A 27,374-nucleotide genomic window follows, 5' to 3' on the forward strand; every position below is an offset into this window, starting at 1 on the left:
GGGTTCGGTAAGCCATCTAGTTAGTTAGTTAGTCATGAAACCATATGCAGTACGCCAGATAAACTGTGTGTTATAATCCGTGGCTATCGGTCTACGTCCGTAGCTGTCGAAGGCTTTGTGCGTCGGTAAATGTGTGGTGATACGTAAGTTTAGGTTTGTTATTTTGTTGACCTTCAACAAATTAAGCAGAGAATTACAGAACTTCCAGATTAAGGTTATCTCTTATTAAGGGCTCGAAGTAGACGCAAGACGGTATCGCCAGTTAAATGTTCGAAGCCCATAGTATTAATACCGAGCACAAGGATCTTATTCATGATGTTGCGTATGACTTCTATGGCCTACGAATGGCTACCTGTTCCAGTGATCAGTTTGTTAAGGTAACGAATGTTCTGTTACACTGAAAACTGCACTTGCGGTCTTCTTTGATTCATTCCAAAAAAAATAGATTTTTCTAAGGTTTTGACATATTTCATAATGCAGGTATTTTATATGTTAAAATACGACAGCATTGCCAAGTACCCAAAAAGAGTCCAAGTCATTATGAACAAGCCACTGTTAAACCTAGAACAGACATAATGCCAGCCTTTTTTGTACGTTATCAGAACATATGATAGTTTTAGAAAAGGAAAGAATTATTAGGATGTGTTACTAATGCATACTCACACAATATAATGTGTTTAACCCAGTATTACATGAAATTGTGTGAAGTGTTGTTTGTTAATCTTAGCAATTATATTGTGTTGTTATTCTTCTGGACTAAATTCATTATCAGAAATTCTAAAGGAATACCATAATGTTTTGGAAGGGCTTGTCAGTCCTACTCTCAGTCTCTGGTTGCCTTAAGTGAACTAATTTGAACCTGATAAGCAACAGAAGACTTATCAGCAAGAGATAATAAGAAGACATGGAATAAAAATTACAGTATTATATTTGAAGATTTTAAAACCAACAAACCAATAAGACCATAATTAAAACCATCAAATGAAACTAAAAATTTGATACCAAACACAATATATATATATATATATATATATATATATTTTTTTTTTTTTTTTTCCTAATTCTCCTGTGCCACAACCGAGAAGACAACCATATTCAGCCTTAGAACTCTTTCTTTTTAATATACATGTTAAGTTTGAATTAGTTAATGATGAACAGTTTGAATGTTAAGATAATCTTGGATGCCTATTACCTGTGAAAAACTAGACTGATATTAAACTATAAATGTGAGAAATTTAAATTGAGATATCTATGAGTACATATTATATACTACAGTATATTAAAAATGTTACATGATCACTTATTGACAATATAAGAGGAAACAATGTGTGTAAGTACTGTTGTTTTTAAACATGTCTTTAAATGATTAAATCACAGAACAAAAGAATGATGAGTGACATGAAGAAATTAGTGCTGCTTGCATGATGAGTTTAGAGAGAAGCCATCTCAAAGCAAAGATGATGTAAAGTAAATCGTTGAACCATATGTCAGTATGGAGATGAGGATGAGAAAGACATGTTTAACTGGAAGATTCATGTGGGATTAATTGTATATGTTTGTAAGTTGAAAAAAAGGTGTTTTGGGAAAATGTAGAGACATGAAAGATGAGATGGCTAACTCACAGGATTAAAATTATTGGAAAGACAATGAAATAATATATTTCATAGCTACACATTGCATTGTTTTGACTTACCTATAAATTTGCAGAATTCTCCAGGTCCAAGTTAATTTGTTCATAGGTGTGGGACCAGGATGAACATGAGAATTGGAACTTGACAGCAACCTGGAAGGCGCATAGTGGGTCGGTTTGGAAGGTAACATGGGCCCATCCTGAATTTGGACAAGTTCTTGCTACATGTTCTTTTGATCGTACTGCTGCTGTGTGGGAAGAAATTGGTTAGTAAATTTCTAATATTAAAATTCAAAATAAAGATTATACACATTCTTGGAACAATTTTTCTTGATAGTGTTATAAAAATATTAAAATATGTGTATGAAATGAAGTTTTTCTTTCTTAGTTATTGTATGCATTGTTCGTGTAATTTTATTATGTTTATTGTTCATGTTACAATATACTACTTTTCTTTGTTGCATCAGACTGAATATTTTTACTCTTCACTTTTATGTGGTATTCCCAAAAAACCCAATTTTTCCATGAAATCCATGTTGGAAGAAGTAATATAATTTTCTTTGATCCTTAATTTGTGACTATGGTTGATTCATTATACCAGTGTGTTTGGCACTGTCTTTGAGCTACGTTCGGCGTACACAGTGTACTTGGAGTTGGCATAATTACTCTTAAATATGTAACTATCTGTTTTCTTTAATAAGAGAAGGAAAAACATAGGTTACCATTTACATTGCTTTGCCGATACAGATGCATCGCAAAGTTCTTCACACTACCTAGAGTCAGAAATTACAGAGCAGTTCTTAAAAAAGGTTACAGCCTTATTGATGCAGCAGCTCGGTAAATATTGGCTACTGCTTGTGCAGTATAGTAGGAAGAATAGAAGTGTCCACCACAGTCGTCAGTCTCCCAACAATAATTTCAGTTCAGTGTAGGAAAGAAATCTAACCATACTACCAATTTAAACACAATGGTGAAGAAGAAGAAGAAAAAGGAGGATTGGTTTTTTCTCCCCCAACTTGTCCCTTGTGCACGTGAATGTGAAGTTTTTAAATGCTCGGTGATTGGATTCAACACAAAATGATGTTTCCAACTGTTAATTTTGTAACACTGCAGTTGGTGAAAGTCCTGTGCCTGGCGAGCGAGGGATGAAACATTGGGTCCGCCGAACCAACCTGGTGGACTCTCGAACTTCTGTTACTGACGTAAAGTTTGCTCCAAAATCTTTGGGACTTCTTCTGGCTACCTGCTCAGCTGATGGGGTTATGCGAATTTATGAAGCTCCTGATGTCATGAATCTTTGTCAGTGGACATTACAGCATGAGGTGTCTTGTAAACTTCCATGTAGCTGTCTTAGCTGGAATCATTCTTTTTCCAGGTAAAAATTAATTTTGTATTAAAGTAATTAATTTATTTAATGAATTACAAGGGTGTACTGAAGAGTAATGTCTGTATTTTTTTCTAAGAAACAAATCCATTTAGTGGCATAAAGTAAACCACTCTTTAGGATACAGTGTCAATGCAGAATGAAGTATGCGGTAATCGAGTTCTTCACTACAGAAAACATTCCAGTGATTGACATTTCTATCACTATGAACTCATGAAACTACGTGCACATTGACAGAAGCACATGAAGTGCAGATGTGTCTGTGTTGAGAAATAATTTTGTAAAATTACAGAGTAAAATTCAAGAAAGCACCTGTTTTTGTTCCAGTGAAGTATCTGTCCCCATTATGGAAATAATAAATAGATTTTTCTTTTCAGCATACCTTTGTAGTTTTCATTGGACTCTGAAAAATTTGAATTACTAGCCAAATAATGGTTCTTAATGTATTTGCAGATTACATCATCCTACGTTGGCAGTAGGAAGTGATGATTCAAATACTGGCAACGGAGGCAAAGTATTCATTTATGAATACAGTGAAAACTCTCGCCGTTGGTCAAAGACTGAGACATTGGCAAGTGTAACAGAGGCTGTCCATGACATTGCTTTTGCACCAAATTTGGGTCGCAGCTTCCATCTTCTTGCAATTGCTACAAATAATTTGCGAATTGCCTCTTTGAAGCCTTTGGTGTAAGTATTGTGTCTGACCATGAATGTGTGTTGACAAATGGATAAATGATTGAGGGGTATGACTTATGAAGTACATGCTGTTTTTTTTTAGAATGAACCAGGGGAAAGCTGTCGTGAACATATTTTTATTTCATTCAGTGCACTTCTTCGGAGTAAACACTTGTATCATCTTTGCCTAAGGTTTTCCGTGCTATTTAAAATAATACAGTGTGATTTTGATTTAATTGAGAACTGTTATGTTAAGAGTTTGGTACATGCTAATGTTTATTACATTGTGTGGTGGAATCCAGTTAATCTTGTATGAGAGGTGTTACCTGAAGAATTTTGTTATTACATGTTTTAGGGACAGCACAGTTCAGAGTGGTCACACTAGATTTGATATAAATATGGTTGCTCAGTTTGAAGATCATACCAGTACAGTGTGGAGGGTGTGCTGGAATATAACTGGCACTATTCTTGCCTCTTCAGGAGACGATGGTTTTGTTCGCCTGTGGAAATGTAAGTGATAAATGCAAAAGGATTACTTTACAGTAAATTATATTTGTAATTTATGCCTATGCAGAGGATTGTTTCTGCTACCTGTGGTACCGTGCAAGCACTACACAAAATGAATACAAGCATTTCCAGGCAGAACTCATGCCAAGGTAAGTTTATATTCCATTATTTGAATGTAGTTTAGCTAACTGATTAGAATGCCAGGTTCCTGTGTTGATAGTCATAGGGTTTAGGATTTATTTTTATACAAGTTGGAATTTTTTAATTGAAAATACATTACAAAGATATGGGGTATCGTCAGTAATTGAGATTAGGTCTCTAATAGACCACTCAGTCAGTGTACTTGCCTTCCATCTATCATCCTGAGGGTGGAAACAGTTTTTGAAATGTTCTTTTCAAAATACCAGATGATGGACAAGCTCAGAATTTTCCATCACCGGAACCCTTTACAGTTACTTCATGAGTATATTTATAATCTCTCTTCGTAACAAATTTCATATTCCTAGCTCCATTAGTTAATTAGTTATGACTGTAAAGCTGCAATCTAAATAAACGTGACTATCATATTTGCTCGATTTTAAGATGCACTTTTTTCACATTTTTACATTTCAGGAATCAGGGTGCGTCTTACATTTGATAGTGTCTTACAATCAAGAAAATATGGTATATATCACTTTATACATTATATGATTTTTTAGTAGTCACCATATAGAGAGGGCAGAATGATTTTATATAAAAGATGTAATTGGTGCTCAATATTATTTAGATGTTTAAATTAAATGATGCATTTACTAAAAGATTATGCAATAGAAGAAGCCCACATTATCTGTGTATCTGCAAAATTTTAGACTTACAGTACACTTGGTAATATGAAATATATTACTCTCCTTAGTAGCAAATGAGAATTAAACTGATGTATTGGAAAGGTGGTGTTCCACTTTTTCTCATATGCTAAGAAGTATGTAACGTTTAACTTGAATTACTCCTCATTTTTAGCCAATTACTTGAACAACTGGAAATCTGTTGCTGTTCTGAAGGGTGATGGCACACAGGCTCAGACTGACTCTTCTACGCCGGCAGTTCCGGGTCCATCTGGTGGTGTGGCAACCACCAGCCAAAGCTCCACAACCAGGTATTATAAGTTGGGTACCATAAGCAATCCTAACCAGGTGCCTTGGCATTGAGATATTTTGATTGAAATTCGAAGTAGTGTGTCAGCTGAAATCACTGGCCAATTTGAGTGAATATGGTTTGTGTTTATAATGAAAGGTATTTTATTGGTAAGTCAGTTTTGAAGAGTTATGTTTATGACTGAAGTGAGCTTCATCAGATTGTGGGACATGCAAGCTATTTTTGTACTATTATTTTGTACTTTACAATTTGTGAACAATTTGTTCCGTGTAATAAGAATTAATAGAAACAAAATGTTAAATTTTTGTAGCTTTTCTTGGCTTTCTTTATATAAAAAATAAAGTGTTGTAGATGTGAATCTGTATTAAGTTTTCCTCTTCGTATTCTATGCATGATTTGCATGCTCCTTTGTAAACTAAGATTCTCTTGTATCAGTGACTCCTGTGGTGAATTAAAATAATAAGGTTCATTGTAAAATTTGTGCTGGTATCAATACAGAACACACAAATGGTCAGAGAAGGGAGGAAATTCACACCTTTGGAATAAACTAACATCAGAAGTAACAGATGAAGTAGTAAAATATGTGTTACGAACTTGTCACTTGAGAGAGAGTAAGAACTTCATAATTTGTACTTTTCAATATATATTATTAGGATCATGAAATCAAGGAGAAAGAGGCAGAATATGTGTGTGGCACTTGAGAGAGATGAGAAATTCAAACAAAATTTTAGTCAGAAAAGCTGGAGGTAAGAGACCATTTCTGAGACTTAGATATAGATGGGAGGGTGATATTAACTTACACAGCTTAAACACGATCCAGCTGCCCATGTATTGCAATAGCATACTATTAAACTGTAAACCCAGAGTTAAAAGTATGGCTGACAGTCCTGTAGTATGGGGATTTAAATCCTATATTGTATGATAAAGATTAATACAGATTTTTAAGAAATACATTGTGGGTGTATGAACTGCATTCATCTGGTTCATGATAGAATATAGTTGTGAGTTGTTGAAAACAGTATGAGTCTTGAGATTCTATTAAAACGTAATTTATTGACTGGCGGAACAACTATTAACTCTCTAGGAAGGAGTTGGTAAAAACTGAAGATGATTCTCTTTTGGGTTGTAGTGCTGTAATAGTCTGGTAGAAATTTACCAATGCTTTAGAGGTACTTGTTACCTCTGTTATCAGGGTGAAGAGTCACCCTGATTATGTAAACTTCTGTCAGACTATCTAGCACAATAACCCACAAGACAGCCATCTACATACTCAACACTGCGAGAACCTCAAATCTCACTTGGTAAGAATAGTTCATAGTTTTTTTAATTCTTTCAACCTCTCTCTGCCTTGGTGGTTGGGGGCTTGCTTTTATTTTTGTGTTGTATATAGGGGTAATTGGGTTGTGCAGAGTATCACGTTTCAGTATCTCCAGCATTTAAAGCTAAGTCACTGGTCTAATATGAAAACAAGTTTGAAATTATGAATACTGGTCTGTTAAATGTTACCATTACATACAAAATTTTATGGGTTCTTTATTTGTTGGAAGGCACTGGTCTTGTGTTTAATAATCCGAAAATGCAAGTAAGACATAACTAGTAAAGTCCCCCTATTGGATACTTCAGGGGATTTGATAATGATAATTCTCTTTGTGTAGTTATAAAAGTTGCAGAATTTACTACACAAGATGCACAAACATGTGCAATGCAAGGACTATGTAGAGCAGCTTATCACAAAATATTGTTTCTTGAAAAAAAAACAACAAAAAAAACCATGTGAAATACTAACAGATATGCACTTGTGACTGTGAATGTGAAGCATAGCTGCCGATCAGACTTGCATCTTGGTGGCCTCTATATTAAATTCATCAGGCTTCTAAGTGAGTGTGAATGTAGTATCTTGAAACAGAATAACAAAATATCACCACGTACCTGAACCTTCAAGTTATTAGTACATTTGCCAGCCTTCTTCATTATTTCCATAATTCTTGTAATATGAGCATGATGATTAAGCTAGAATCCAATGGAAAGAATCATCCTCCAAGTATTGATGCCAGTTGATAATGGAACATAACGTCTTGTGTAGTTGTGCAGACCCTCATAAGTGCCACAAGAAGAATTCTTCCAGTAGTGCCCCCTTCGTTTAAGGATGTCAAATACTCGGAGGAATGTTGATGCGTCCAAGTCTTGTGGTATGTCTGTGGGAGATAAGTTCATAATAAGCATTTTGTGTACACACTTTTCAGGTGTGTTGTGATTTATATTGTAAGTTTATCATTTTTAAAGTTGTGTTTTGCTGTATTCTTACATATTGGTGGAAAGCAGAACAGGTTGTCTTTGAGGTGATGATAATACAGGTTGAATGTTCAGTGCCTTAGACTATTTGTGTATTCCTACACCCTATTAAATACCTTGTGCTGGTTTTCTTTTAAGTGCTTGGTATGGAACTATAGTGTTTCTGCAATGTATGCTGTGCATTAACTAAGAGCCAGTTGCTGCTTTGATTACATACAGCCTATGTAAAACATAATGGAGCAATGTCACATTCAGAAATAAAGGTACAGAATAAGGCATAGGATGAAGGAAGATAAAAGAAAGAAAAAGATAGGAATGAAGAAAAAGTATGAAATGTAGACTGATGTTTTCAATTAAGTATCTTAACTCTTCTTGTGTGGGGCTGCATAACATATACAATTTAAAGGCTTTGACCACTGTCCTTGTATATTGTTGTATAGTTTAGACTTTTCTATTAGTAAGTTTTTATGTAATTTTGATTCTTTTGATTTATTTTGTGTTGTAAAAGAATTTTTTTCTGGTGTTGGTTTAAACATATCGTCTTGTCTCCCAACTGAAGTAATAAATCAATGTGAATTTTGGCTTGCATCACAAATTGGTGTTGCAAAAAGTGTTCTGATAATGGCATACATCTGAGGTGGGTAGTATGATGTACAGAGAATTTGTTACATTAATACTTGTAACTGATCCCTTATGGGTACAGTTTAGCTTGCAAAATGTAAAGTTGTCCTTGTGCTTAAGAATGTGGCAGGAAGACCTTGACACTGGATGGAGATGAGTGACAACGTCGTGTCTGGGGCCTTAAGATACAGATCCACTAAGTTGTAGGTTTTGCATCTTTATTTGTTCAAGGCTTAAAAATGTGATAAGTGAAATAAAACTTTACATATTGAGTATATAAGAACTTCAGTTTTATTGTAGATGTTGCACAGACAGAATTTTCATAATATGAAATACCTATCAGAAAGGTTGTAATGCTTGATACTACTATATGTTGGATACCACACTTTCTAAAAAGTTGGGAGTTTTGTTGTTGAATAAAGTTGAAACAACTGTGAGGAACTTCAGTGCACAGTTCTGCAGTCAGTTTAGTAAGAGTTCGTGTGCAATTTGCTGCAGTGTTTTATTCCGTCAGATGATAATTTTGTGTTTTTGGTTGGACAAAGCTGATCAACAGCTGTCATTGTCCGAGAATCATCACTGCCTTTATACTTGTGGTAGCTGAAAGATTATGACCTTAGATAGGTCATTGATTATAATGACTGGCTAAAAACAGGATTACTGATGTTTGATTATTAGCAGCAGCGAAGATCTTTCTCCTCACAATGTCCATACTGACTTCAGAGCCCACTCGTGTCTAGTGTCATGGTTAAGAATGCATGGAGCATTACCACCACACTACCATGTCTTCATGGTGTGATGTATAGTCACAGGGGCAACTTTACCTCTAAGTTTATTTGTACAGGCACTCAAATGTACAAAGTAACCTGGTTTTCCTTTGAAAGTTGGTCTGAAATGGACTGGACCTTAATGCTGTTAAGACACAGCCATTGTATAACTCCTTAAAATATTCTTACAGTGAAAAACACTAATTTTTATACAGTAGTCAGTAATCTATAATGTACTACTGCTAAAGGAAATAGTCATTAAATCTATCAGACATTTGAACTATTAGTATCTTTAATTTATGTAATGTAATAAAGTATTTTATAACCAGAAATAAATCATTTTCAATTTTCTGTGTAAAATAAAGCAAAATTGTCTCATGCAGTGAACCTGAGGTACAGTTGGACCCGCAGACAACTGTCTTTAGACTGAGAAATTTTTGAAGCAACATAAGGCTGTCAATGTTCATTTTCTGGGTTACAATTCTGTGTGCACTGACAGATTGATACCAGCATTTCAGGGAAAGTTACTCTCTCCATCTTTAGTACTGATGTGCTGAAGATGGAGACAGTGTATTTCTTCGTAACGTTAGTATCTGCCTACAAGTCCACGTGGTGTTACCACTCAGAAGACCAAAACCAACATCTTCACTGCTATGAGAACCTCAAGGCTGGTTCACTTAATGGCAACGTAGTAAAGCATACTTACATAGTCTGTAAAGCCCAGACATCTTATTTTAACTTCACCCCGTTTAAAGAGTTATTTTATTTAATATGGCCGCAGAAATGGAGATGGGGAGCTATGTGTTAAATGGTTACTGTGACTAATTTTAACGGACATAAATGTTTTGAAGAGTAGTTGTTAATTTTTCTATATTCAAGTGTATATTACATGATTAATAACCATTTTATTGACTCAAGGACTATTGAATGGTAACAGTGAGAAACACATGACTGTTTATCGGATATGTTGCATTTATCTAGGACTTCAGAGGAAACCTCAAGCAAGTGGCAAGCTCCAGTAATAAAGGGAAGATTTCAGAAGATGACGTGGCTTGGCTCAGATCCACCCCCACCACCCATTGAAAAAAACAAACCATTCAAAAAATGACTAAGGTTGAAGGTATTTTAAGTCATGTACATAGGTGTTACAAGGATTATGCTTGCTTAGTGAGCTAGAATAAACTGAGATACCTTGTTCATTTGTCATGTGCTTGATGAATCATTTTTGCAACTGCATATCCTACATATCCTTCCAGTCTTTATACTACACACTGTTACATCACAAACATGATTGTTATTTATTATTAATGCAGTTTTCTTTTATGTTTGGCATTATCCTGTTGTATTACTTAATGTCACTGAGGTGACTTCTGACAATCATTAAGAAAGGTTACAGATTTGTTCAAATCCTGTGTGCTGTGGGGGATTCTACCAATAGAACCCACTTCTCCATAATAACTCTATTGCCATCACACGTAAACCATTGAAGTACATTTCTGAATCAAAAGCAGTGATTATACACACGTGCAAATTAAAGAAGCTAAATGTTCCTTTTTCTTTGTGTAGTGCTGGAAATAGAACAATAAAACTGCTAGCAGAACCTGAAAGCTGAGCACTACTAATACCATAGTTGACCATTGGACATGATCCTGTCATTTGCATCCACTTCCATCTTACATCTCCCTGAGATCCATTTAAATTTTATCTTCCCATCCTTGGTCTTCGCGCTATATATTTTCCAAGAGGTTTCCCCACCAAAATTTTATGAACAGAAAACAGACATGATGGTAACAAAAGTTTTTAATAGATCAGTGGTGACAGAGTTTTAAACCATGAGTGAAAGGATTAAAACTTTATTGTACTATACTTCCTGTGAAATGTGATAATTAAATAATGTCCTGCAGTTTAGTGAAATCCTGATTGTTTCATAAATCTCGAACCTATGTAGTGAGTTAAAAATGTATAAGTAATAAGATCATGGCATAGTATGGGTTGGCTTGGTCCCTAACCTGAGCCAGATGAATCCACTCCACACCCTTTTCTTTAAGATCCATTTTAATACTAACCTGAGTACACACATCTTTCAGGTGGTGGTCTCCCTCTTTGTTTCCTAAACCATTTCCAATATTCTACAGAATATTATTCGGGTAATGAAATTAAGAATCATTAGATGTGTAGGGCATGTAGCATGCATGGGAGAGATGAGAAGTTCAGGCAACCTGAAAGAGGAGACCACTTGGAAGACCTAGGCATAGATGGGAGAATATGAAAATGGATCTGAAAGAAATAGGCCATGAGAATGTAAATTAGATTCACTCTCTGAGGATAGGGTTCGTGATGGGCTCTCATGAACGTGTTAATGCACTTTTGGATTCCACCGAGGTCAAGGAATTTCTTGGTTAGCTGAGTAACTATTAGGTTCTCTAGAACAACTTTGCTGCATGAAGTTGGATTTCAAAATTTGAACAGGATAGTGCCATTTTTCCAAATGACATATTTGCTTACAGGTGTGTTTTTATATAGTTCCTGCATGGCACACATGTATTGATTATAAGAAATAAACTTAAAAAGTATTGCTAATTGTTGCCATTAGTAACTGAATGTAATGCAGTTCTGCTGACAGTACTAGTTGAAGGAATATCTTCATGTAGGTATCAAATTTTACTTTGCCATTTGCCCTTGATGTTTCTTGCATGTTTAGATGTTTAATTGCACAGAACAAATGGCTTAACACCCATTTATTCTCATAATTTACTGGTGAGAGTAGCCATGGTTATGTACATATGCATGAAGAACCTAAGTAAAGACATTAATAAAATGCTAACTGTATGTACCATAACCAGACTCTTATGTGCACATATTTAATATTATGTCACCTTTATTTTTCAACTTTGCTTTAGAAATATGTCATTAATAAAGTCCACGAAAATGTGTAAGTTTTAGTACTGAATGGAACAAATAACTTTGGTCTCTGTCAATGACATTGAATTATTTACTGGCTAAAAACATAAATACCAGAAAGAATAACAAAGAGAAACTTGCTAGACTCTAGTAAGGAGGTTTATATAGAAATAAGCACAGAGAAAACTAAGTAATTGTTTGTGTCTCATCATCAGAATGCACAATAAAATGATATAATAATAATGATTTTGATATCTTTGCTTACTCGTAGGCATATCCTAAAGTAGATGGTATTGCTTCATCTATAAATAATCATGTTACTTTTTGCTTTGTTTTAATTATTAATCTGTCTGTTTCCTAGGAACTTTATTATTATTATTATTATTGTATTTACTTTGTTTTGTTGTGCTGCATCTGTAATTGGCCGACTGGCTGTTGATGCAGCACTCTAATAAAAAGAATTGAATTGAATTGAATAACTTCTTATCTCGCATGGAAGAGATTACAAATTTGCAAAACTATAATTTTTATTTACTTTTGTTTGGCTGTGCAAGTTGATGTTTCACTATTAGAGAAATATATAGAAGGTGGATTGTGGCCTTCTTAGTTGTAAAGCCACATAGTCTTTTAGGTGGAAACAAATGTTTCTGTGGAATGTATCATATGCACAGGCTTCTGATTTGGTCATTTAGTTTCAGAATTCCAGCCCTCCATGATTTTCTTGGACGTTACTAATGGTATATTTTAGAATGGTTTGGATTTGACCCATGATTTTCATTCTTATTAACAGTAATGTGGATTGGTGTCATTTTAATGGGATTGGGAAAGAATGTACGTGTAGGGGGAGAGTAGTTCTAGAAGACTACAAAGTATGAAATAGATAAGGTAGTTTACTGACTTGCCTTGAAAAAAATTCTGGGTCAAATTTGAACCACCCCTTAATGTGGATTGGAATTGCATGAAAGGAATGATAGATTCTTGAATTTCATGTGACAAAGTATGTACAAGTTACAATGAAGCAAACAAATTTCTTATGTATTTAAAATTCAATAAAACGGTTTGTACAGTTAGCCAGGGGTTCTCAGCCTTTAACACCTGGGGCTTTTTGCATTTTCTTATAAGAATGAACAATTGATTCATGGGCTGCCAGGCCATCATATTAAAATTGTTGTTCATTTATAATTACAAACAGATTCACAAACTCCTCAATAATCAGTTAACAAAATCTGCCATTTTTAAGAAACTTGACTACAGTTTTGCTTCGGTACTTTGCAGTATCATGTTTAATTTTTGTTGTATGCATCTGCCCATGTGTGATCAGTAACACACGCTGTTCATTAATCTGAACAGCTGCTTAGTGTTAGATACTGCCACATCTGATAACAAAATAGAGTAACACTGTTACAAAAAATGTATATGGGCTGCACAGAACAGATTGGTGGGCTGCATGTGGTACTCTTGTACTATGCTACTATTTGGAATTTTTAACTTTGTTTTAAATTTGAAAGATGTGGTGATAGTTGATCTATTATGCCAGAATCAATATTAGTGAACAAAAATTTAACTCACATTCAAAGTGGAAAATGCTAAGCAGACACAGAAAATTGACAAAGGGCCATCCTCTTAAATATGTTGTAAGGTACGAGATCTTCATCTAAAAGAACTTGTATATTTCAAGTGTATTTCAAAGACTGCACTGCAGTGGAACTGTACATGATTTTGAATGCTGAAATAAATTAGGATGTTATTTTCATCAAGGTACATTAAAAAGGTTTCAGCATTAATAATTCATTACAGTTATGGCTGGAACTTACTAATATGATGTAAACTAAAAAGATAATATTTTGATATATGTAATTCATTACAGCAATTCAAATCTAAACTTTGTTTTTACTTATTTTTTGTATAATTAAATGCCTGGCATTTGGTCTGTTAATATTAATTGTAATGACACTGAACCTCTTTCATTTTACTCATAGCATGTTTATTAAATAGCTTAATGCTTTAGAATATTAGGTGTGCTTATTGTTGTCAAAATATTAACTCTGATCTGTTGATTCATATGTATAAAGAGCGTTGTTAATGAAATGCAAAGCCCCTTTCTGTTTTGTCAGCCTTCTTGTTGTATGAATAAGTTGAAGTGCATGTGCTTGGGAAAATGTCATTGTTATCTGCTTCCTTGGATCATGAACCAAATTTATTGCCATAGTTCTGTTTTTTGTCAGACTATAATGACAAAAGCTGGGTGTGATAATTGTCAGTATGTGACACAGTGCACACAGTAACTAGTCCCAGAGAATTTTCACACTAGTTAAATTTTTATATTCAGTTACACATTAAAGTAAGTTAAAAGCAGATGGATGCTTTGAATCAGTAACATGAAACATTGTACGTATAACACAAGTTTCTGTGACATTAATATTATGACAATTCTTAGCTTTTCAGTAGTTGCAATATGTGTGCTGTCCTGTTTCCATGACTTTGTAATTTTCACAGGTGAAAATGTAGTGTGTTACATAAGCCAACAAAACACTTTACTAATCACAACACAAGGAGCATGTGAACTAATTTCTTTTGAGAACTCTAACATATGGCATATTTGTTTAAGCAGAAGTTAAACGAATTGAGGCTGATTTTGCAATTGCATTGTGAGGAAGAGAAGCTTTTAGTGTGAACTGTCTGTTTGGTGTTCTATATGTTATTATAGTGTTTTTTCCCCCAATTTTGTTAAACCAAGTTAAAAATCCAAAGGAAAGCATGTAGGTAAATGTGTAAGCCTGATATAGTAATTTCTGAGGTTACAAGACTGAATAGGTTATTGTATTTGTTTTGACAGACACAGTTTCATAACCAAATATCAAAGTGAACAGTGTAAAATTTCAGTGATACATATGTATAACAAGCTGTGTGTTGCGTTATTAAAAACGTTTATTATTAGGTAAGTAAAGTGTAAGTTAGTTCAAGAGTTAGAATCCCGTGTATATCACAATGTTGTGACAACCTGTAGACTTATAGGTAGATTGCAATGTTTAAGAGAATCACTTTCTACATCTTCAGGGTTGAAGTGGCCATGCTGGGAAGTGGAGAGATTTATACAGGATGACAGGGCCCTTATACCTATGACCGATTAACTGAAATTTTCTCGAAGACAGTGGCACATTGAGTTGGTTAATTAGTTATTGTAACCTCAGAAGTTACGTAGTGTCAAAAGTCATGTTACAATGATTGGGAATGATGTGTCAGGAGAGATTCTGACTCAAGCAGTCAAATATTGCACAGCAATGTCTGCATATCTAATTCCAAAGTCAGTTTCAAATTTCCAAAGACAAGTATGGGCTCATTACTCTTGAGATACACATGCTTGGTTTATGTACTGCAATATCTTTAGATATAACTCATAAGTAAGCTTAGAACAATTGTAAAGTTTGCTGTATGTCTTCTGGTTCTTAATTATCTCCATAGCAGTAGCTGAGAAAATATAGTTGATTCGTAGTGTTTTAGTTGGTATATTAAAATTTATTATTAAACAAACTAAATTCCATAACTAAATGTTTCATAGGATTGAAAAATATGTTTATTAAAGAGTTGAGTAATTATTAGTCTTTGGCTTGTGGTTTTATCCTAGAAGACCACAATCTACATTTTCATTGCTATGAAAACCTCAGATCTCATGCATTTATTTATCTGGTGCTCCAGACAAAATATTCTTAAAGGCCATGCAGTGTTTCCTCTATGTCCATGACAATGAAAATAATTCTGTGTTCGAATGTTTCACATGTTTTAGTATAGGATGTATTTTATTCTCATATATATTCTTCCTGAGGAAACCTGACCCATATTTCAGCAAAGAATTATTTTACACAACCTGTAACTTACACAGAATTCTAGGACATGATATAAGGGAAATGTTCAAAGTAATTGAGAATATGGTTTTACATTGATTATTATTAACATCATGTACTGGTCAAGGAAATATAAAATATGTAAAAGTATAATTAATATTGTGGCATACTGTTTGCTTTTTTCTAGCATGGTGCCGGAGAGAGCACAAATCCAGAGAGGAGTAATGAATCCCTACCTGTTTAGACTTAGGAAGAGTTTCAATTCCATATAAATTGTGGCATGTTACAATACTGCATTGGCTGTGAATACCATTGTTCAGTATTACTGTATTGATTGATATGCTAAACAAGAATTGTTTACACTAATTTGGCTGTTTTACTTTATGTGTTTGTAGAGCTTAAGTAGGCCTTATACATAGTTGGATATTCTAAGACATTGGTTACAGATAAGATCAGAACAGTTGTCTCTCATATACAGTTTCTTAATGGGTTGAGACATATTTATGAATTCACCAGTATAATTAAATATGGAATGGGGACTTACATCTTTCATAAAATTGATATTTGGTCAGTATCTGTAAATACTGAACGTTGTTTAATAATTACAAGATTTTGTTAGTATAAGTTACAGTTACTGATCATGAATATTGTTGTGTGTTTGGTACAGTATTCAAGACAGTTCTGTATTTAGTTGCCAGTTTGATGTAGGGATGGGCTTTCTGTTTCCTGTTGTCAGCAGAATTTGTGTTGCAGTTTTGTTCATGTCCAGAACTGGTATCCTGATGTAATGGAAGTATCAAATTTTACTATGATTAATGACATACGTTTATAACGGAAAAGTAATGTTTGGTCTGTACCAGTCACGAAAGGTGCTGTTCTCAAATTTACTGTTCTAACCTTTAAATTAATACTTATAAATCCTGGTATTAAATACTTAATGCCAGAGGTGGTTAGCATACTGTAGACAGGCCTATTTATGACTTACTTTTATGAACTGTTAGGGTATGAAACATCATAATTGTCATTGCTTATTCTTCAATATGTCAGGAAAATAATGCACCCTAAGCACTGTCATCTTGTGCTGCACTCTAAATATCTTTTTTACACAATTTACTTCCATAATTAAAAACAGTGGGAGAATTAATTGTTCTTAAGCTGTTTGTACTAGTGTTGCCAACCTCTTTTCAGGAGTATTTTAAGTGATGATATAACTTTGCTTGTACACACAACTGAGAGTGGAGAAATCGGACATGAATTGTCTTTCCAGTACAGTGATAAATATCACCAAATCATGTGTAGGCCTACAGTTTAAAAAAGGACACATTTTTAAAGCACTTAATTCATTTGCACTGTGTTTTAATTAGCATTGTTAATTTAATCAAATTTAATTAATCTGACAAAGTTTTTTAAAGTATCTTTGTGGGGGTGGGGTCTGCCATCTCTGTCCTATAGTCTCTTGAAGTAAATGGTAAATATGATGCAAGACAAACATGTTCATGGACTATGACTGAGAATCCACTTTACTGCCATGTGGTGTATGCAGTTGGTTTTATTTAGTTATTAATAGTAAACTGCAGTTTAAAAATTGTTCTACATCTTCAGTTTTCTCAAATAATTATTTAGGTAAGTAGAAAACATGTGCAAATATTTACATTGAAGCATATGATGGAAATAAGCCTGCTACCATCATCAGGTATTTTAAACCAACAAAGGAAAATGTGTCCAAGAATATATATAATTTGAAGCTGAAATTATGTTTTGATTTGACCATACTAATATCACTTAATACAAATTATATCACCAATTGAAAAAATTAGACTCACTAAACCATACTGAACCCACTGCTGAATCTTGTTCTAGAAGTCAGGATGTGGAGAAATGCAATATAACTAACCCCACCCCCCACCCCACATCACCATAATGCAAAGGAATTTTAACAACAACATGCCATTGTTGTGTTATATAATAAAACAATTTATTTTAGATTCCTCCAGTTGTAGTGGTCTGGCAGTACACTACTAGCCAGACTGGAACATATACCACTGATTGAACCATTAATGTTACTATTACATTAGTGGTTAAGGGGCTTACGAGTATTTCTCATCAGTATTGTTACTCAACGTTTTAAGGATGAAACACAATGTCTTATGTGAGGATACTATAATATAATATTATTTGAAGATTGCTGTCTTCTGGGTTATTGCGCCTTGTATTCTGGTAGATATCCACCAACATTTCAGAGGTCCATACTGCCATCATCTGGCGCCGCCCTAGTGATGGAGGCAGCCCGGACCTCTGAAACGTTGGTGGACATCTACCAGACTACACGGAGCAACAACCCAGAAGACAGAATTCTTCAGACTCACCGCTGTGAAAACCTCAAATCCTACATAATATTATTTATAAATCTATACTTCAAAAGAACATTTATTTTATTTGTACTAACATTTCATATTTGATCAATGCACAGTATCTATATTGAGTGCTTTCAAGCACTGTACTATCTAAATATTTGTTAATTATCTCACACATATTGAGAAAAACAGGAACAGTATTAATAAAGTGATGTGAAACAAATGTAACTGGCATGATAAACACAGCTGAACTGTGATACAAGTGGTTAAATAAATTATTTCAAATATTGGTAAAGTAAACAGCTGATATTGTTATTTTATGTCATCAGTCCCATGTTTAACAGTGTTAGGCTTAATAAATTTTCTTGCAGACTTGAAAAACAAAGGAATATTAATTTAAGAAAGTTTTATGTAAATACAGCTGTCTGTACGCTGTTAGTGTGATCAGCTTTATCATATGTAAACAGGAATGACAATATTACATTTTATGAGCACTTAACTGTATTTCTAGATTCAGGTAAACAAGTCTTGGTATTTGTGTAGAATCTAAAAGAAATGTGAGGTACGTACATTATCACTATCTTATGTGCAGCATTGCACCAAAAGAGATTCATCACATTACACTGCTTGTTCATAAACATATTTCAGTATTTATGGTACAGTAACATTTTGTGAATAGAAAGGAACTTAGTAAATTATTGGTTGAAGGAAAATATATTAAATATTGCAATTATTTTATGTGTATTCAGTGACTTTACTTTAATCCATACTGACATTCCTATAGTAAATGTATTTCATTACCAGCAATATCAGTGGGACAAAGATATGAAGCCTTGAAAAAAAATGCTGCTCAAAATATAACTTGCGTAGAAACTCTAGCATTTAAAGTGCCTGCTTCCAAGCACAGGGAAGCCTGTTTTTGAATTTCCTGGTTGAATATGAAAGAATAAACTTTATACAATAAAATGAAATCATTTTAGAAATTATTCATACTGTATATAGAGAAACTTTAAAATATGAAAATGCCTGATTTAAAACCAAGGCGTTTAAAGAAATTTCAGAACTTAACATCTTGATGTGCTTGTGTTTTTTGCCTCCTTTGATTTGACCATCAAATTCAGAGAGAGGTGCACAACTCATATGTGAACACAAGTCTTGAATTCAATTAAATGAGCTGCAATACCACAAATAAATTTCTAGCTCAGAGGTGAAACAATTTTCATTGTTTTGTTCTAATGAGCCATCTTCAAAAGAGCTAACTGCAGCAGGTAGAAAATACTTCCTCTTTATATGCTTTATGACTTTTGACTGCTGAAAATCAAACGCTGCTGCCTTATAAAAATCAAATCAAGAAGCTGACTGATTATACATTTCAAACCACTCACACCATGTACACAGAGCAAGACAATCATAACAAATGCATGAAATCCCAACTCTGTGTTCACAAGGCTTAAGTCTTAAGACAGTTGGTTATGAACAGATCAGTAATCCATTTTATAAGCAACATTCACTGTAGCCACCTAAACAAATCAACCATTGGGTGTTTCAAATGCATTTACGTTTGTAACTTGGGGAACACATTGGGGGGAAATGTGGTAACATTCAATAAAGTAGTGTTTTACTATTTGTTGTGCACTTCTGCTCTCTACAGACCTATTCAACCAGTAATGCTTCATTACTCCTTCTCTGTATTAGCTAAATGATTGGTTTTATCCACCTGTGTATCTAATAAAAAATTGTTACCATAAAACACTATTGCAATGTGCTTCTCTCTGTCTTTGTTCAGAACTGTTGGTGTCTTAGTCTTCAAACAAATAGTGTAGGTTGAATATGGTAATTTATTATGGGCAGTACTTTTTGTGGCAAAAGGAGGATAAAGTTTTTCAGGACCTAAAAGTCAAGAGATTCTTTGATCCATTACTGTGGGTAGTGTGGATGGAGGGGTGATGGTTGGGCTTTCTTGGATAGGCCAATACGAATCGAACGCTTGAGAGATACACGGCTTCGATTGGCCCTCTCTTCTGTGAAGTACTTGCATGTGTTTGGTAACTGACATTGATCCTTCCATTCAAAGTTGTGTTCACCTTTGGATGGAGCTATGAAAGACAATGTGACATTTCAAAATTTTGACAAATGAAGAAGAAATGGTACTAGTGAATATTATCATAAACCTACTATGTTATTTTTATTAAATTACAATATCTCACTTTTGAAAATATGTGTCTACCTTAAAACCACTCCTTACATTAAAATGAAACATGCTTGACTCCACTGATGTAGATTTTCCAACTTTTAAAAATTTCCCTAGCATATGTGAGTCTGAATCAAGTAGCATCTAAAGAAGCACAATTTTTCTGTTAGAGAATTTTACTGGAAGGTGGAAGAAATATTTATTTTTGTTTCTGTAATTCTTAATTTTCATCAACTATTAAATTTACAGGGGGTGACATAGAACTGAACCATTAGTACCTCAGCCTAATTCTTTTGAGGTTCAGATCACTACTGAAAAACTGAAAAGATATAAATCATCAGGTGTTGATATTATTATGGTAGAATTTATCCAAGCTGGATGTTAACATCCACAAATTTACTGATTCTGTTTGGAGTAAGAAAGAATTGCACAGCAGAAGAAAGAATCTATTATTGTACCTATGTATCAGAAGGATAATAAAACTGTTTGTAGTAATTATCAAGGAATATCACCAGCTACACAAAATTTTATCCAGTGCTCTTTTATCAAGGCTAATTCACATGCAGAAGAAATTATTGGGGATTATCAGTGTGGATTTTGACATAATTCATCAAATGCTGATAAGATATTTTGCATTTGTCAGATACTGAAGACCCGGGTTCGATCCCCAATGGGGGAAGAGGATTTTTCCTCTAGCTTCTGCATCCAGACCAGTTCTGGGGCCCTCCTATCCAATGGGTACCGGGGTCCTTTCCTGGGGGTAAAGCACGGCCAGGGCGTGATGCTGACCAGTGACCCCAATCTAGTGCTGAGATCAAGAATGAGTAGGAGCTATAAACCTCTCCCCCCAAGCGCCTACATGGCGTGTAGTGGGACAGCTTTACTTTACTTTTTACAGATACTGAAGACTACAGAGTATGAAACTATTGAAAGTTGCATACTAATATAAATCTGACAATCGCTTCTGTCAACATTATAATCACCATCATAATTATGTCAATGAGGACTGGAGAAAGGAAGAGTCACAGTTATAAATAGACTGATTAATTTGAATTTACCTTTTATGATTTGGTCTCTCATATACAGCTCTTTCTGATTCATATCATCTCCCATCCAAGAAATATCTTTTGCAACATCTGGAACCTTGTGATCTGAGTCTACATCCATTTTTGAAGTATCTTGTAATTCCTCATCTTCAGAATCGCTCTCATCATTATTATAATCACAAAAGAAACCTTCATTGGTCTCTGACTTCTGTGACTTTGAACTAAGGTTAATAGGCAACTCACAAATGTCAGGCTCTACATTTATTGATTCCAAGATTTCATACCTTGCTTTCTTGTGTACAGAAACAGACTCCAGGTAGAGAGCTTCAATGTTTCTCTTCAAAGCTAAATTCTGATGGTTTCCATCTTTCAAACCATTATTATTAAATTGATTGTAATTGTTGAAACACAAGAAACAATAATTCTTATTCCACAAGTTGCTGAAGCTTCTTATATTTGTTTGTACTGTAACATCTCGTGTTGGTTTTGCCTCTGTATAACATGATATGTCATTTTCATACTTTTTAATAGCCATGTCCACACATGAATGCAGAGTGTCTTCTAGATGTCTGTTATGAACTTGAGCCATTTGATTGTGACTGTAGTTATTCTGTATACCAGGACAAGATACTTGTTGTGTTTGATTATTTACTTCCCAACAATCTGATACAGACTTTGAAGCTGAATTATAAAAAACGGCTTGTTCATTCTGACCAGGTAGATGTTGATTTACATCACTGCTACAAACGTCATCTGGTGAAACTGATCTTGTGAAAATTTGTGATTTTTGTGCAGATATGTATTTTGGACTTGATATATTGCCCCTTTTCATATGAGGTTTATATCTGTTATGAATTTTGCTATTAGCTTCAGTAAGGTCATAGATTTCTTCCTGTGCCCCATGTGTCTGTGATGTAGGTACATCCACCTGGCTTTTGCTTGTATTAGTATTACTTGGTAAAGTTAGTGCACATACTTTGTTTTGAACATTTTCACCATGGGCATAATTACTATCACATGCTGAAAGTATGGGATGAGAATAGTATCTCTCGTCTGTATGTGTCTTCTTAGTTTTGGGCCTGTTCTGTGGATTAGCATTATCTGACAGGATCTGAACTTTGAATTGTGCGTTTCCATCTGGAATTATTGTATCAACACTGAATATTTTTTCACTGTTGGGTAGTGAGAGCAAGGGATTCTGTTTTTCATTTCTTTCATTGACTTGATCTTCATTTCCATTTATATTTTGGCTGATTTCAGATTCCAATTCAAGGGCATTTTCTCTGTACCAAATATCTGAATCCCGAATAGTTCCAAATGGAACTACATGGGCATTATTACCACCATTCATGTCAAATGATGGTGAATTCAACAGTTTCGTTTCTTCATAAAATATCAGATTATTTTTTGAGTGAAAATTATGTAATTTATTACAGAGTTCATTAAAACAAGTATTTACATTTGATTTAGTGTTAATAACCAAATGGCCTGACTCAATTGTGTGCACATTTTTGTTAGAGTCAATAAGTACTGTTTCTTCTTCAGCAGTTTCATAAGGAACTGCGTTAAGCGTGTCATGAGGCATTGTCTCTGTGTCCTCTTTTCCCTTATTAACTTCTGTGACAGCCCCCAGCAGTTTCGGTATATTTTCCTGGTGAATGTCTTCACATTCTGTGAAAGTCTCACTGAGACTGTCACTTCCATCATCAGGTTCGTCATCTGTGCTACTGTCAAGCCAATATGTAGGTAAGGATGGTTGAGACAAGCTCTGTAATTTATGGAACTTTATTATGGGATGTCCTCCAAAACCAGTTTCATCTGTACTGTCTCTTGTAAAATCACGTAAATGGTACACTGAATCAGCATCCATTGTTTTCTTCTGCATTTCAATGTCTGATAGTTCTCTTCCATCTGTATCAAGACCGTGTTCCTCCAAACTTGTTGACGCCTCACTTTCTATTGTGACATCATCTTCATGTAGCACAACACTTGATGTAAAGGGTTCATTATTTTTATTAATTACCTTTCTGTCATCAGAATATTCCCAGATTTTAACTGAACTGACCTTCCTACTACTGTCATCGAAAGATATGCATTCGGCTAACATGCTTGAATGCTTGTTGGAGCAACTTGAAATGCTGTTTGCGATACATGCAGACTGAATATGTCTGTTTTTACAGATTGCATTGTATGTTTCTAGTACTTGACTTTTCTCACCTTCCAGCCATGAATATGATGTATTAAACAAACTTATGTTATCAGTATACAATGGCATTTCTTCATTAAAAAGAACAACAGGCAAGGAATACCAGAGGATGTTACTTGCATGCAAGTATTTTGTTTGCCGAGTTACTGACAGATCAATTTTGCTGACAGTTTTATCTTCTTCTAAATCACTGATATGATAATCACTTTGTTCACCATGATTCTCAGAGGCACTTGCCATGTTGCTGTTTGAAACACACAACATTTTGTATGTTGTACTTGAGCCAGTGTCATGTACGTGATGACTGTTTATCGCACTATTACAGTTTTTAAGGAACTTGATCATTGTGGATATAACCGCGGTATCGGCTTTTACGAATGCCCGCTGTAAGTGATCAGCATAAATATTGCTTGCTGACTCTCCAGCACCCCAGGTATTTAGATAAGGTGCATGTCTGTGCATGCAAAACTCATTTATTTCCAGATTAAACAATAATTCTCTCTCATATGGATGTTTCTCCATTTGAACTCTGTCATATTTATGTGGACCAGTTTGTATTATTGTCAGAAACTGTTTGCTTTTGACAAAATCTGGCAAGTTCTTCAAAACAGTGACACTTACGTTAGGAACTCTGGACTCTGTTGAGTTACAGATTGTTCCAGAATGAATAATTTTTGTATGTATAATATGATGACTTTTGGCTTTAATTTCCATTGATGATGTAAGTTTGTCATTTTTATTGCTTGTTGGGTACCAAGGCAACACAGTAAAGGATGATGGAGACAGCAATGTAATGGTTTTACTTGTTGCATCCTTTCTAGAATAACCATACTTTTTATTTATTGCTTCTTGGTAATCTGTAATATGAGTCAGTTCACAGCCCATCATTTGAGGTTGTTGAATAACCTCTGCATATAATGGAAAAGGGTTGTCTGTTTCCATATTTATGTCAGACTGGGTATGAATATGCTTATTATAGGTTACGTCACTGAAGTTTAATTTAGATACGTTTGAACCACTGTTTTCAATATTTAGATGACAGCGCCTATCTGAAAATGGCAGTCATTAATTACTTTACTGAACGAACATTTTAAAACAGGATCTGTATCAAGAAATTAGTATTTTAGTAAAACAATACTGAATTTACTGCTTTGAATGTAACATAAGACTTCACATTATTTACAACTGTTTACCATTTTTTGTATATTTTACAGGAGCTGATAGTTGATATGATAAATTAAAAAATAGTGGCGGGCAATTAAAACAATCTTATTTTTCACAAATGCAGTATATTTTAGTAACAATGAAAAACGGTTCGATTTGTCCCTGCACTATACAAAATCTAACTACGCAGAACAGCTCAAGCTATATAACAGTGACCTTCACGATATTTCCCGAAAACTAATGTTTCAGAGAAATACTATAGGCTACCAACCTTTTTGTATAACCGGTTACAGTAAAAAATGCCGTGAATTGAATTACATTTATCGTCCGGTATGGGTATTATGCATACCTTGTTATTCATAATTACAGCTTTATCATTATTACCGTAATATATACTTACGTAACATTTCAAATACCAGTTCAGAGAAATCAGCTAAGTTTAACGATATTTTCTACAAACATGGGCGCAAAATGAAGGTTACTGTATCAGTCACGACAGTCGATTATCTTTATCGATGTTACCTATGGATATAGGCTCATATAAACAACTGGTGTCGTGGGCCAAAACCGAAGGACTAAGGAAAAGAAAATATCTGCAATAAAAACTTTGCTACCAACACAATAAGTAAGTAACAATAAGTATGGTGGTTCATCATACATTTCCTATCCATTCTCAACTGTGTAACCAAGGAGTGGGAGAGGCGGGGCTGTTGTCAGCGTGACGAAATACGAAGTACTTCTGCGTCGCCAGTGCTTGGGGGTGGGGGTGGGGGTTGGGGTGGGGGTGGGGTTGTTGTTGTTAATTCCTGACCCACTTCTTGTTGGACTTAAACTTTTACTCGTCCAGCTGTCCGTGTTTGTCATTATTCATTATTAAAACGTCTTAATTACATTTTAAGTTCTGGAAAGCTAAGTTCGCCGCTTGACACGAAAATAGGATGATACAATACTGTTGCCAACAAAACTGCCTAATTATGACAAAAACCAAAATGCGACAGCTGTAACATACGGCAGTGGGAACTTTTTTCAGACAAAGGATGAACTGGTGAATAAGTGTGCTTTAGATTTGTTGACAATGGACTTACCGTACCTAATAAATAGCGATCTTTAGTTATGTGCAGTAAATACAAGATTAATGGCCTACTTCTATTATCAAGCCGAGACGTTTGGGATTTCACGAGCCTCCACTCTTGGGGACCACCAAAGAACTGGACGGTGTACCAGTGACAACGGGACAAAATCTGTGGTTTGTGTCGATGTTGGGTCGTGACTGCGTCGCATAGAGAATATACGGACTCCGTCTTCTGGGGATGGAACTTTTGCGTGTACCTTGTCGGTGTCAGAATCCAGAATATCGACATTTTCACTGATATGAGAAGCTCAAATTTCGCATATGTGATTTGTGCAAAATGAAGTTCCTGAGAATTTTACAAGCGAAGTAATTCAATTTTTGGGCCTAATTTTTAAGCACTTTAGTGTTTCAGTGTATTTGACATTAATACTGCTCGTTTTCGACGATAAGGATTTGCAGCTGAATCTGAGGCCGGAAAGGTCTATGTTGACAAAACGTCGCGTGTTTGAGTTACATGAACAGGATTATTAATCGTCAAATCGTGCAGCATGCCATGTGCATTGACACCATTTCAGTTGGCAAGGGCAATTTTCTTTGTTGTTAATATGATGTGTGTCACAGGCACGGTTATTGATTTATTTGTTATACAACATTTTATGTTTACTGACGTCGTTTTAGTTGGCAATGAGAAGATGTTAATATTGAGTTAAGTCTCTGAGTTACAGGAATTGTTATTGTTTTATTGTGTACGAATACCATCTCAGTTTGCTATGACAATATTTTATCCTGTCACAAATGTTATAATTATGAGATCTAAGGTGTAATTAATTATTAAGTCTTGCGTATATGAGAGCGAACAATGACGTGTATCGGATAATGGAAATGTCTGGAAAATTACAAATTGTTAATGCTATCGAGCTGACACTGGCAAATAATTCCTGAAGTAAAAATACCAGTCTGGTATTTTACTGTACGTGATATTTTTATCCACAAACAACGAACTAGCTTTTAAATTAAATTTAAATTTTGTGCGCCACATGATCAGCACATTTCATTATCCCTGGTTTATTAATTTAAAAAATATTCAGCGAAAACTAAATTATGAAGCTAGCTTTTTATTAAGTAATTGTTTCATTAATCTCCCTGTTACTTCTTAGGTTAATATGTTTTCCTCGCTTGTTTGTCCATAAAAGCCTTCAATCCATATTATTTTCTTAAGGTGAGACACCAAACTTTGTACCCACATGAAAACGTAACAATTAACTTTCTGGGTAATTCAGTCTTTAGGTGTAGACCATGAAACTGGATATGAAGATGATGCTTTGATTCACTAACTATTCTTTTGTTTACCATTTTATGTCGGACATGCAAACGCTTTCGTAGATAAAAAAAATAGAAAAAGGTAAACAGTAATTCTGATAAATAATTCTGTCGACGATAAAAAAATTCATGGTTATTACTGATGTGTGTATTTATATACTATTTTTATAGTAACAGGTGATAAAACGTTGAAGGCAGTACAATATAACTCGCTCTGGGACACAGACTTTGAAGTCGGAATTGTAAAGCACCAAGACATTTTCTCTAATCT

At 34.5% G+C, this 27,374-nt stretch overlaps 2 protein-coding genes across 7 annotated transcripts; one reads left to right on the forward strand and one right to left on the reverse strand.

Annotated features, from left to right (window-relative positions):
- Positions 1–13: 13 nt before the first annotated feature.
- Positions 14–18,837, forward strand: Nup44A (nuclear pore complex protein Nup44A). Of its 3 annotated transcripts, none has more exons than XR_015535305.1 (8): positions 14–377; positions 1,740–1,896; positions 2,744–3,005; positions 3,468–3,701; positions 4,045–4,199; positions 5,193–5,328; positions 9,989–13,547; positions 15,938–18,837. XR_015535305.1 is itself a non-coding variant. In XM_022079586.2 (8 exons), the coding sequence occupies exons 1-7, from the start codon at positions 267–269 to the stop codon at positions 10,113–10,115; spliced, it is 1,182 nt and encodes a 393-aa protein (XP_021935278.1). In that variant the 5' UTR covers positions 14–266; the 3' UTR covers positions 10,116–10,127; positions 15,938–18,837. The 3 variants fall into 3 exon arrangements, 2 of the variants coding, with proteins under 2 accessions (XP_021935278.1, XP_021935279.1); XM_022079586.2 differs by having other exon boundaries at positions 9,989–10,127; XM_022079587.2 differs by lacking the exon at positions 9,989–13,547.
- On the reverse strand, positions 5,324–25,449 carry LOC110837461 (uncharacterized). Of its 4 annotated transcripts, XR_015535303.1 has the most exons (4): positions 25,112–25,449; positions 21,354–24,596; positions 7,257–7,522; positions 5,324–5,768 (listed from the first exon to the last, which is right to left on the reverse strand). XR_015535303.1 is itself a non-coding variant. In XM_087349539.1 (3 exons), exons 1-3 carry the CDS (start codon positions 25,116–25,118, stop codon positions 7,338–7,340), a joined length of 3,243 nt encoding a protein of 1,080 aa, XP_087205665.1. In that variant the 5' UTR covers positions 25,119–25,448; the 3' UTR covers positions 7,085–7,337. The 4 variants fall into 4 exon arrangements, 3 of the variants coding, with proteins under 3 accessions (XP_087205665.1, XP_087205663.1, XP_087205664.1); XM_087349539.1 differs by lacking the exon at positions 5,324–5,768 and having other exon boundaries at positions 7,085–7,522; positions 21,354–24,404; positions 25,112–25,448; XM_087349537.1 differs by lacking the exon at positions 5,324–5,768 and having other exon boundaries at positions 7,085–7,522; positions 25,112–25,448.
- Between the last annotated feature and the right edge of the window lie 1,925 nt (positions 25,450–27,374).

This window comes from Zootermopsis nevadensis, unplaced genomic scaffold, assembly GCF_977971745.1.
Source record: "Zootermopsis nevadensis isolate Lab colony 2312 unplaced genomic scaffold, Znev_1.0 Znev_ptg000016l, whole genome shotgun sequence".
In the NCBI taxonomy this organism is placed as follows: Eukaryota; Metazoa; Arthropoda; class Insecta; order Blattodea; family Termopsidae; genus Zootermopsis; species Zootermopsis nevadensis.

Coding starts and splice junctions, on each gene's coding strand:
- Nup44A (XM_022079586.2), top strand. CDS start 267: ATGTTCGAAGCCCATAGTATTAATACCGAGCACAAGGATCTTATTCAT. Junction 378..1,739: donor CCAGTGATCAGTTTGTTAAG/GTAACGAATGTT, acceptor ATTTGTTCATAG/GTGTGGGACCAGGATGAACA. Junction 3,006..3,467: donor TGGAATCATTCTTTTTCCAG/GTAAAAATTAAT, acceptor ATGTATTTGCAG/ATTACATCATCCTACGTTGG.
- LOC110837461 (XM_087349537.1), bottom strand. Junction 7,523..21,353: donor GAGAGACCAAATCATAAAAG/GTAAATTCAAAT, acceptor TATCTCCCACAG/ACATACCACAAGACTTGGAC.